This window comes from Homarus americanus, unplaced genomic scaffold, assembly GCF_018991925.1.
Source record: "Homarus americanus isolate GMGI-L3 unplaced genomic scaffold, GMGI_Hamer_2.0 scaffold41027, whole genome shotgun sequence".
NCBI lineage: Eukaryota > Metazoa > Arthropoda > Malacostraca > Decapoda > Nephropidae > Homarus > Homarus americanus.
Genome location: NW_024745073.1, coordinates 7,330,408 through 7,343,155, shown reverse-complemented (window position 1 = coordinate 7,343,155; position 12,748 = coordinate 7,330,408). Strand labels below are relative to the sequence as shown.

The 12,748-nt window shown below is 35.4% G+C and overlaps 1 protein-coding gene across 1 annotated transcript in view; it reads left to right on the top strand.

Annotated features, from left to right (window-relative positions):
• LOC121878304 (transcriptional regulator ATRX-like) overlaps window positions 1-12,748 on the top strand; it is a 65,637-nt gene that overhangs the window by 34,455 nt on the left and 18,434 nt on the right. Inside the window, exons 14-23 of the mRNA XM_042384407.1 lie at window positions 47-142; window positions 433-526; window positions 1,883-2,011; window positions 2,834-2,971; window positions 3,303-3,419; window positions 4,826-4,989; window positions 10,314-10,477; window positions 10,904-11,041; window positions 11,717-11,892; window positions 12,002-12,226. Coding sequence (XP_042240341.1) covers window positions 47-142; window positions 433-526; window positions 1,883-2,011; window positions 2,834-2,971; window positions 3,303-3,419; window positions 4,826-4,989; window positions 10,314-10,477; window positions 10,904-11,041; window positions 11,717-11,892; window positions 12,002-12,226 — 1,441 coding nt within the window. The remainder of the gene's footprint in view (window positions 1-46; window positions 143-432; window positions 527-1,882; window positions 2,012-2,833; window positions 2,972-3,302; window positions 3,420-4,825; window positions 4,990-10,313; window positions 10,478-10,903; window positions 11,042-11,716; window positions 11,893-12,001; window positions 12,227-12,748) is intronic.

Genomic DNA, 12,748 nt, shown 5'->3' with positions numbered 1-12,748 from the left:
ATGATAGATTACTTTTGTGTTGATGATTTTTTCTTATGTCCTTAAGGCCCAGAAAGAAGAGAGCATTCCAGATATCTTCTTCAGACAGTGAAGGTGACGGTAAGAAGAAGAGAAAGAAGGCGACCACAACAGAATCAGATAGGTAAATTTTCTACATGTGGGCTCTTAATTGAATGGGAATGTATATGCTGCTGATGTGTGGTGTTGTGTTATGTGAAATGATAAAGTCAAACCTAGATGAAAATATTGGGCTATGTCCTGAAAAAGGAATACTATATATTGCAGTTGGAATGAATGACAGCAAATAAAGGAAGAGCCCCTTGATTCTGGCCACCCTGTACCAAGGACCTGTAATAGTGAGAAAGAAAGGATAAATGTTCAATGTATATCCTCCAAGTGGTCTTTAATTTGTGTATTTTCTTCTTGTTTTAGTGAGGAAGATGAGGATGATAAACCAAAATCCAAAAGAAAACGTATAAAGAAAATGACTTCATCTTCAGATGAAAGTGGTGATGAAGAAAATAAAGTAAGTTCCTTGAATGTTGAAACTTAGAAAGATAATAATTTTCATATAGTTGATCCTTTTATTATATGTTTATAGGTTAGGTAGAACAGTGTAGCATTCACCTCGCTCACAGGAGTGATTAAATAACTCCTTTATGGCCTTGTAGGATTTGGCTTCATGTTCTTCAGCCTTGCCCAGCTCCTATTCAGATACCCTCTCCCTTGATGTAGAAGGTATGTTAGGAGTTGTTTCTTACTCTTGATCACAGTTTTAGTTAGAAGCTCAATTTGTGGCTTTTTGTTGTTTTCTTCTTTTGATGAAGATGCAGTTTGTTATGTTACATGAATTGAATTTTTGGGACTTAGGTTAGTGTTTGACTCTTTTTGGATCTTGCAAGGTTTAACTTGGTGGAGGGTCTATGGACTCATTATTCTAGAGGCCATGGGAACTTATAGCTCTCACTTATCATCTAGAACAGTGGTTCTTAACCTGGGGATATTTCGGTTTTTAAGGGGATGCAAAGAATTGAACATATATACATGTTTCTGACTCCCTATATATATATTCCCACTGTAATAAAGTTGTTAAAGAAAAATTGGTGCAGCAGCATAAGGCAAGAAAAAGTTGCCATTCATTCATTTGTCCAGTGTTAGTACAGGAGGAACCTGGAGGGAACCTAAGTTGTTTGGTGGGGTCACAACTGGATGACACCCTTCGCATGTGTGTTTGGGCCAAACAGGCCTTGATCCATGACATAGTGGTGAGAGATATGCGCATTACTGCTGTATTACCAAGGTTCCCTCTTGAGTATAATATGAAATTTTTTGGATATAAAGAAAAAGTAATAGATGAAAATGAAATACAAAAAACAATGCCGCTGTTTGAATGCATATCCGAGCTGCAGTTCTGTTTGACTGAGCTTGGACAGCATTACTGTAGCATTGGGTTCCCAATTTATTTGAAGCACTTCCGGAATACCAACTTATTTTACACATATGGTGATCGGTCATTTCAACCCATTAACGCAACTACTATCAGCCCTAACCATATCAACTCGATCCGTTTCTTTATTTAGAAACAGAAAAGCAGTAAAGGCTGCTATTAGATCAGTTGATCTATCCAGGCTCATGTCTAATCCAGTATTTCACTTGTTTTCTTTGTTTAATAAATTATGATTTCATATGTATTTCATTCTGGGGTCATCTGGGAACTACTGTGTCAATTGATGGAGTCTTGGATTTAGTCCAGTACTGGCAACTGCATCCCTCTAGCTTTGACCTTTGGTGGCATATAAGATGCAGGGTGATTGGGGGGAAATGAATTAAATAATGTGGAAGATGATGATTATTGGTAATGATGATTTAATTGATTGAACAGGAGGATTCACCAAGCAAGCATAAAAAGATTCGTCGGGTAATACGAGATGAAGACCTACTGGAGACCACCAAGAATGCCACACAGGAAGAAGAAGAGCGTCGAAAACGTATATCAGAGCGTCAGAAACGGGTACAGTAGAATGTTTCCTATTATTGTATATATTGACCTATAACTGTATATATTTGTGAGTAAGACATACTGTTATAAAGATTTTGGGAAAATTTTCTCCTCACCTAAATGGCCTGTCTTTCAGAGATAGGATAACTTCATCCAAAGTTTTATCTAATTTCATAATTTTACCATATTGGATGCCATTTACAGATTAAGGGGATGTTATTACATATTGTGAAGTAATGGGAGTACAGGTCAGTTAGGTCAAGCATACAGAATATTATCCCTGTTCAGCAACTTAAACAAACTGCTTAAAAACATTCTATATTTGCAAAATCTTTATTTGAGTTTCAGCAACAGTAGATTTTCAAAATTCCTGTTGCTTACTTTGGCAAACCGGGAATTGTATATAAGTTGCTTTGGTAGAACCTGAGTATATCATCTTGGTAACTGCAGTAAGTAATGGGAGTTTCAGGAAGAATTAGTAGAGTAAAAGTACTGTACAATATCTTTTCTGAAAATGGACTCGAGTAAAAGTATCCAAAATGTCATAGTATTTAAGTAAATCTAAAAAAAAAGTATATGTCTTACTTGTTTGGCTCTCAGTGGGTACTAAGCCTTTTAGCAAAAGTTACTGGCATCTAGAATTATATTTACTATAAATTAAATTGTCTTTTCTTGATAGGACACATTATATGTAGGCTGTGCATGAATTGTGTTCAGGTTTCATTCATAATTTACACAATACAGTACTGTAGATGGATTGTTTTTACCTTGCAATATTATTTAAAAAAATCTTTTTAAGCGATTTTTGTTGAGTTAATATCTTGTCTTTCACAGTATAACCAGATCTTTGAGGTTGATGTGGAATCTGACCAGAAGGATTTGGGTAAATTAGTCCTCGACTTTGACCCAGAAACTAAGTCTGAGCTTGTTTCTGTTCATGAGAAACTTGTTAAATTTTTGAAACCTCACCAGGTTAGTATGTCTACCGGTACATAAATTTTCGTCATCATTATCATTAAAAACATTTTATGCTAATTTTTCATGCTTAGCAATGTAGGGTCCTTGGTGGGATGAATGAGTGGTTTCAATTAAATGTAGGTGTGATGATGATGTTATGAAGAATCACCAGGGTAATTATCCTAAAATACTGTATATAAATGTGAGGATTGTTATTGAATTATATCAAATGGAATATATAATGAACACTGTCAAATGAATTATTTTACTTTAATTTTCCCTATACAGTACAGTGTTATGAATAATTTTCCCTATACGTATTATTAAGTGATTTTATTTCCAACAGTTCAAAGGAATAACGTTTATGTGGAATGCAACTGTGGAGAGTGTGGAGATGATGAACAGTAAGCCTGGTAGTGGCTGTATCCTTGCCCATTGTATGGGTCTAGGTAAAACTCTGCAGGTGAGTTTTTCCGTTATGATGATTATTTTCAGTTATATTTTCAGTGAATTTTGAAAGCCGATCTTTTTCTTAATACTGTATACTATATGACTGCTGAAGTTGGGGGTAAAGTGTTTTAAATAAAATGTGGGTAATGTGAGTGATGATTACTGAAATATTATAAAGATGAAAATTTACTGATATTGGATGTACAGTAGAAAGTAGGGTTCAAAAGGGCTTTTACTTGTCCAGTGTAAGATGATGATGATGATGATGATAATAATAATAATAATAATAATAATAATAATAATAATAATAATAATAATAACAACACTGTAATAATAATAATAATAACTATAATAACAATAATAATAATAATAATAATAATAATAATAAAAATAATAATAATAATAATCATAATAATAAAATAGTCATACAGGTTTACACTTGGATAGGCATGTATATAAACTATGTAGTTGTACAGTGGGTGGGTTTGGCCAAGGACGTGTTGCTAGTTACTGATGGTGGTTTATGTGAAACAAGAACGGTAAAACAGAGTTAAGACCTTGTGGAAAGGGGGAACATTAATGCAACATCTATTTTACTGTAGTAAGATTGAATGAATGGCACTGGATGTTGGGTTAAATTGGTTGTGTATTTGCTCTTGTTTCTAGGTAAATATAAGTTGTTTCAAAAGTACTGTTCATAGCATGAATCTTCCAACTCATTTTCAACTGCATTCAACCTTGTTTTACTTTTTGTAATATATGGGTCATCCACACAGAATAAAACCCAAAATATTTGCATCTTGAGTCATCAGGTTTCTCCAATTAATGACCCTTATCCTTAATTACTTTTTTAACAAAATTCTTTTCAGTTTTTTCACTGAAGTGGGGATTCTTGTGCCTTCAACTGTCAGATGACCCTTGAGTCACGTTGCTGTCATTGTCGCTCCCTCTCCTTCCCCAAACAATGATATGCTCTGGCTTCAGCTTTTATTGCTGAAAATTCTCCCTTTATCAATGGGTGTCTGTTGCTCCCTTGACCACAAAATTTTATACTCTTGACTTGTAAAATTAGAAATTTTTTATTACCCCGGTATTTTTTTCCTCCAGTGCACAATGCTCCCAGACTCGCCCATTCTACATTGACAGATGTAAAGGGACTAAATGTAAATGATCTCCACCACTTATTCACTAGCCCAGCACAAATCCGTAACCCACAACCCCAAACCCCCCCTGGAGACAAATAAAAACACAAAGTTTGTTCCCCATAACTTATTCATACTACACTGTGTGCTCTCAAGTAGGTCAAATATGGCAAAATTTTTCTTATTCTACCTAAGTAGTTATGGGTAGATTAAAGTTGAATTATAGGCAGATGTTGAAAATTGAAATAACATGCTAATAGTGTTTCCTTTTGGGTAGGTAATTGCCTTCGTCCACACCTTGATGACTAATAAGAAGACTGCAAGGCATGTATCAAAAGTTATGGTCTGCTGCCCGGTCAATACTGTTTACAACTGGGTTAGTGAATTCACCAACTGGCTCAAAGGGAAGATGTTGCCTTTTGACGTTGTGGAACTTGCTTCGTAAGTGTTTTACTGTTTCCTGTATCATAATTGAAACTTCTTAACACATTATTGTATTCTTTAACCACTGTGGGAGGGCATTCGTGATCTTATAAGTTGATATTTATTTATCGGTACTGTATTGTTTTCCTCGGGAAGATTGTTTGATATTTTGGACAGTTCCACAATCCCTTATCCGAAACCCTTGTGTTTTGGAATTTGGAATTTTTCGGATTTCAGAACGGTAGTACGGTACATATACCATATATTATAGTAACACCCTAGCGGGGTCTGAGGCAGCACCCCGTATGCAAACACATTAATATTTTTGCAACGAACTTTATGAATATTCACACTGAGTGGAATAAATAAAGACTATAAATAATATTACCGGTTATTTGTACAGTACAGTAAAGCCACTAATGGCAAAGAGAAATGCCGAGATGGATTGGGAACGCCAAAGTATTTGTGCACACTCAAGGAAGCAGTGTCATTTATCTTACTAAGAATATGTACAAAAGATTCATTGTTGTTTATTACTGAATATGTATTTGTTTGAATTAATCTTTATATATACGAAATGAACAATACAATTCATTACTAATACTACGTAGAATATTAAAACACACAAGAGGAGACAAGATGGTATTGTTGTTGTCGTCAGTGTTTACACCCATAATGTCAGTTATCCATCTGAAACTTAAGAAAATAAGACCCTGGTTGTTGTTGTAAAATTAATGTAAAAAAATACAGTAGGTATGTTTTAATTAATGTTATTTAATGTACAGTAAAGTAACCACTGATGTTAAAGAAAAAATGTGAGACATAGTGGAACGCCAACTTATACGTGCGCACTCAAGGAAATATAGCCACATTTATCTTTAGAATATGTACAAAAGATTCATTATTGTTTATTACTGAATGTGTATCTGATTGAATTAATGTTTATATATAAGAAATGAACAATACAATTCATTAATAATACGTAGAATATTAAAACACACGAGGAGACGAGATGGCATTGTTTTCGTTAGTGTTTACTCCCGTGACGATGGATCTACATAAGAAACAAGAGAATAAGACCCTGGTTATTGCTGGAGCAAAATTAATGTAAAAAATTAATATATATGTTTTAAGTAATGTTATTTAATGTTAATAAATGGAACAATAGAAGAAGCTAACCACTAAGGGTAAAGAAAAAAGCTAGATGGATTGGGAACGTCAACGTATGTAATTGCATACATGTGAAAACATATCTTCATTTCTCTACATAAGAATATGAAAGCAACACTTATTACTGTTCATATATGTTTTAAATAATACTTACAAATGTAAAACAAAAATTCTACTCACCAATGGCGGTAAAGTCTAAAACATAAGGACAGCCAATGAATGTTGTGAGAGTTTTACTCAGATGACGAAGTCATCAGGTTCAACTCTGGCTGAAACTGTATCAATGTTTTCTTATTTTTCATTGGTTTATGGTCATCACTGTCAGTGTAAATCTTCAAACACTTGTCATTCTATTTCTTTAAGTTATATACAGTGGTAGTTCCCACACCATATTCTTTAGTAAGACGCCACACAGACACACCACGATCAAGCTTCTGTAATAACTCCACTTTCTGTGCTATCGGTAATGAGAGATGCTTCCTTTTCTTCTCACTGTTACCCATAAGGGAATTTGAATTCTTTTTGACATTTTCAAAGTCAAATTAAACTCAAAATCACAAAAAATATCAGAGCAGCAGGCGCAGGTGTGACTGGCAGCAATGCTGAGACACAACTGGCCTCACACCTGCGTGGGTCAAGCTTTGGTTGCATTGGGTCATGTTCGGCTTCACTCTGGGTATGTCGTGCACACGAGTGGTGCTCCACGAAAAAACTTTTGGTTTTCAGAGCTTTTCAGATTTCGGAATGGCAGATGAAGGATTGTGGACCTGTAATATGTAGCAGTAGTACAGCAGCAGGGTCATAGTTCAAGAAAGTTATGCAAATGCTAAAAACCTGTCAAATATGTATTATTTGATATATACCAAACTGTTACTATGCATTTCATGTTAGTATATACTCTTATTAGAATTTAAAGTGTAAATTTCATTATAAAATTGTACAGTCAGTTTTTTCAATACAATTAATTATTGGTTTGTGCAATTTTAAAAATTTAATCTTCAACTCCTGTGGATATCCAAGTGTGTTCACAGAGCTACCAATTGTCCCCTTAACCACTTATAGTTCCTCTAGTTCTTCTCTGTTTCTTGAATACAGAGGGCCCTTTCCCAGCTGGGGAGTTTCTAAGTTGATGCCCTGTGAATGTGGGTAGATTCAGGTTTTTTCTCAATTTACTTTGTCTGGGGGTTTGTCTGATAGGGTTTTTGTTTGCAATAATGGGTATTCACAACATCTTGTATTTTGTTTCACATATTTCTCTGGAGGGCTACAGGGTAGACAAGTTTTTCATGAACTGGGATGTGAGAGATTGCATATAACCATTTTTACTTTCTTTCCTGAATGCTCTAAATGTCTAGAAAACGAGTGGGCAATTATTTTGATTGGCGGGCCACTTCATGAATGGTGGTCCACTTCACAGGCCACAGACTTAATTTAGATGTAAATGCATAATATTTGCACAAAGTAAAGCCTTGTATTTGTATATATAGGATGTAAGGAAAATATTAAGTAACATACATAGATATTTTGGGTAAATAAATACATCACTTCTTAGCTTGACTCTTTTATTATTAATAATAATGCCAATACAAATACTAATATTAATACTTCAGTACTGGTAATAAGATAGAGATACGGTGCAGTATAATTATTACATTAAGTACATCAACGTAATAGAACAGAATCGATCTTGCTGGCTGAAATTCTTCTTCTCTGGAGACGTTGTCTTTACTCTTCCTTAGGGAGGTGGTGGTAGGGTTGAGTTTGTCAGGTCTGATCACAGCTAATACTGCTTCTGCCGGCTTCCCTATGGAGGTGGTGGTTGGGTGGAGTCGTCCAGGTCTGATTGTAGCTGTCCCTGATCCACTTTGTCACTGCTGCACTCTGCTTGATAAATAAAATAAATAAAATTTAATATTTATTGGTTCTTCTTGATAAATAAAAAGTAATAAAATTAAGTTTTAATGGTTAATAATAAGTAAATAAAAGCAAGTAAAAAGACCAATATGTGATTATGTAATATTTGAAGCTGTTTATATGTTGATAAGAATATTTAAATTACTCAGTGGGATGAATGACAACGCTGATGATTGCTAACCAAACCATTGAAGTCGGGTGTTGCCTCCATTGTTGCAATGAAAAGTACTTGTTCAAGGTGATCATCAGTCAGTGCAGATCTACGATTTTATTTATTCAGCTTCATTACCAAAAATGTCTGCTCACACACATATATATGTACAGTAGATCCAAACAGCACAAGCATTCTTTGGGCATGAGCCTTTAGCTTTGGAAATGCAGTCATTAAGAGAGGCATAGAATTTGGGAAGAGGCACTGATTTCATCTGCTCAGAAAGCAGAGGATCACATTGCAGGTCACTAAGCTCGAGTTGTAGGTCAAATGGGGCTTTGTCAACATCAAATGAGAAGGGAGAAGACACCAAAGACAGGTAATTTTCAATTAATTTGAAATCCTGGAATCAGCGTGAAAATTCGGCATGCAAGTCAAGTAGCTGCAATGAGTACTTCTGTACATTCTGATCACAAACTGCAATCTGTTGTAAGGTTGCAAAGTGAGCAAACTGTATGTTTGTCATCTGACGAGACAAAAGAAGTAATTTCTTTATAAAAGTCTTGACATTGTTGTATAAATCATGTGCAAAAGCCCCCTTCCCTTGTAGCTTTGAATTCAGGTCATTCATATGACCCATGATATCAACAGCAAATGCAAAATTGGAGAGCCATTTCTCATCATTCAACTGTGGGAAATCTATATCTTTCTGCTTCATGTCCAAAAATAAGCCAACTTTCATCAAGTGCCAGTGAATAGTATTCAAAAGTCCTTACTTTCTCTTTAAACTGCAGATACATGTTCTCAGCGATGTCCTCTACACGTCTTACAATTGTTTGCCTTAACAAACTTACTTTCTCTTACTGGTTTTTCTTGTCTGGACATGAAATAGAGGCAGAATTAACCATACATTCTTGTTTTTTTTTAAATACTTTTCTTCTGTTGTAATTGAGCAACTATCTCATTAGCTTTCTTCATCAAAATTTTTTTATTTTTTTATTTACTGGAGTGCTTGGTCTCAAAATGGCAATTTAAGTTGTAATTCTTTAGCATTGCCACACTTTCTCTACAAATTAATACACTGCTTTTCCATCCACATTGGTAAAAAAAAATATTTAGAACTCCATTCCTTGTTGAATGTTCGACACTCTGCTTCAGCTTTCCTCTTCTTAGATTTACTCATTTTCACTTAAAAATTATGGGTTGGGGGCAACAACACATAAGTACAAATTCTGCAAAACCACAGTAACGTTCTCTTAAGTGAGAAGCAGAGAGAAGACTGAGCTTCTCTAGTGTTGGTGCTGGATGCTCAGGTCAGTGTGGAACACAATATTGAGGTGTGGGTGTGGCTGTCCAGGTCATGTGGTCAAGAGTGGGTTTCTCAGGTAAACGCTTACTGACCTCCCTTTGCCTAATCCCAAATCCTAATCCCTATGGATAACCATATTTGGGGTATTCACAAGGCCAGGTCAGCAGGTGATGAGCTGGTCTCGCTGCTATGGGTGACCAACTCCCACATAATATTGATCCTTTCTAATATAAAAATAAATAAAATCCTTTGCCACATGCAATGGCGGGCCACCCAAATAATCTGGCGAACAAAATTTGGCCCGCGGGCAGTATCTTGCCCACCTCAGGTCTAGAAAATGCTTGAAGCTGTCTTAAAGCATCCCTGGTTTAATAACCATGTGATGGCCAAGTCGGTTTTGGTTACCACTTTTGATTCAACTTTGCTCAGAGTACTGCATATTCTAATTCCCTCATAAGTTTTGAGTCAGAGTGTGGGAGGAAGTGGTCTTGTGTTCTTGTCCTCAAGTTTCAAGTATGGTTCCTCTAGGTATTGGTATTACCTGGTGTGATGTAGGTTTGGTTATTTTTGGATTAGATAGCTCCCAGTATGGAGTTTTCTTGATTTCAGTTAACGTGTGTGTGAATAAGAAGGATGATTGAAGGTTTTTGTTAACATTGTTTGCTTGAAAATAAATTATTAAATGTTTTTGTAAGTGTCATTATTAGTAGCTGACTTTATGTAAGTTACTTTTAAGTAATTCCTGCTAAATGTGAAGACAAACTAAATTTTCTTTCTCTTTTTGTTGTATTTATCCAGAGCCAAAGATTTGTGGGGTAGAGCTTATCGGCTTGATGACTGGTGGCGGGAAGGAGGTGTTTGTATTATAGGCTATGACATGTTCCGTAACCTCTCAAACAGCAAGTCCAAGAGATATAAAGGCAAAATGAAAGAGATCTTCCAAAGGACACTAATAAATCCTGGTTTGTATTTTTTGTTATTTATTTTCTACTTCGATGAGTGACGTAAACCTTGTATATAACTAAAGTCTGAATAGCCAAAATAAATGCTCAGTGCAATAGTTACTTATGACAGAGAAAACCCAGTCTGTACAGTTTATGCAGTAAACCATCTGTTTATGTAATTGATGTTTAATGCTTCACACAATTTTTCACGTAAGATTAGAAACATGCTACTTTTGTGGTAGTATAACCTTTTAAGTATACAATAATGAATTAAGAAAAAAAAATCCTGTCAGAAAATAAAATAAAATACCTATGTGAAATTACTGCTCAATGGAAACCAGTGTCTTATAATCAGCTGTACAATGTGATGTTGATTAATTTTTATGTCTCTTTACCCAAAAATTTTCTGCCTAGATTTTAATGCTTTAAGTTTTTAATCATCAGGTCCAGATCTTATGGTTTGTGATGAAGGTCACATATTGAAGAATGAGAAGACTGCTCTGTCTATAGCAATCAATCAGATTAACACTAAAAGACGTATTGTGCTTACTGGTACTCCTCTCCAAAATAATCTTAAGGAATGTGAGTATTCTTTACTTCTTGTGTCCCGGATAGTCAACCCCATTTTATTTATTACAGTACGCAGGGTATAATTATACAGTTATCCATCACAAACTGTGGGGGTTACATCCTAGAATTCTCCCTTGGTTGGTAAGGGCTGGGGTCTTTTGGGGGAGTGACCCTGAGAGACATACCTAAAAATGTACAACAGCTCAAGGTGAAAATTAATTACAGGATTTATGTTATTTTAAACAAAATTATTACTGTGCTACATACAGCCACTCCTCGACTTACGATCACCCAGACATATGACCACCCCAGTCGTACCCAAATTTTTACAAATTACGTATTTTCGAGTCCCGACGTTAGTGATTGCGCTGTGTACTGACAAAATTTTTGTTTGTAATTCCATTTAAAATGGCTGGCATGCTTAAAAGTGAGAGTTTTGTGGTGCTGAGAAGAAAAAAGACACCCATTTTAGATTTTCTATGTACCCTGTATTATCTTTGCATTTTCGACTTACGGCCTGGATTTGGGTCCCTAACCCAGTCGTAAGTCGAGGAGTGGCTGTATACTGTTCTGGTTCTGTTCCTGAATAGTTCTTATCATATTTTACACCCTGAAAATTGATTGAAGTGTCATATCTACTTTTAGGTACACTCTACCTCACTATGTATAATTTTCAAATAATTCCAGATCACTGTATGATTCAGTTTGTTAAACCAAATCTGCTTGGCACAAAGAAGGAGTTCATGAACCGGTTTGTTAATCCCATTGAGCAAGGCCAGTGTGTTGATGCAATGCCTAGAGATGTCCGGAGAATGAAGAGGAGAGCTCATATTCTTCATAACATGTTAGAGGGGTGTGTGCAGGTGAGTGTAAAGTGGAAGAAGATGACAATATGATATGACTGAGCTGTTGTAATGATCAGATTATTTTCTAGTAGATGAGATATGTAACTGTAATATTTATCTTTTTCAGCGATTTGACTACACAGTATTGAAGCCTTTCCTGCCTCCCAAGTTAGAGTTTGTTGTGTCTGTGCAGTTGTCAGATATCCAGCGTCAATTGTACCAGTATTACCTTGATAACCTGGCCCAGGGTGGTCCTAAACGTCAAGGGTCGGGTCTGTTTGTGGACTTTGGTGCTCTCTCTCGAGTATGGACTCACCCTAAGGTTCTGGAATTGGCAGTCAGAAGATCATTGGTAAGTTATCCCATTCAGTACGGAGTGAATCACAGAATTAAGGATATAATTATAATGTAGTTAGAAGGATGCTTTGACTAATTATTTAAGTTTGACTTGACTTCACAAGACTCATGCTGATTACATATTAGTGTTTGTATAATTATAATATTTTACACATGATTAACTACTTGTATAGGCTTCTCTGCTATAAATTTTTAAAATTACCATTGCTTGGAAAAAACAACCTCTTCGAATAGAAATTTGTGCGTTAGGGGATGATGAAATAGGTTGATGAAACAAGTAAGCATATTGAATGTAAAAAAGACTATTTTAATATATTTTCATTATTACTTAGGAAATAAATACAAGAATATAAAAAAATAATAATAATTTCTGGTTGGGTTCTGGTCACATTTTCCTCCTCCAACTGTGAACTTTGAATTTCACAAACAATTTTCATGTCCTGTGCAGTATCTGAAGACATGACCCATGCATCCAAGACCAACATATAGAGAGGTTGAGGGCAAGTCATGTATAACA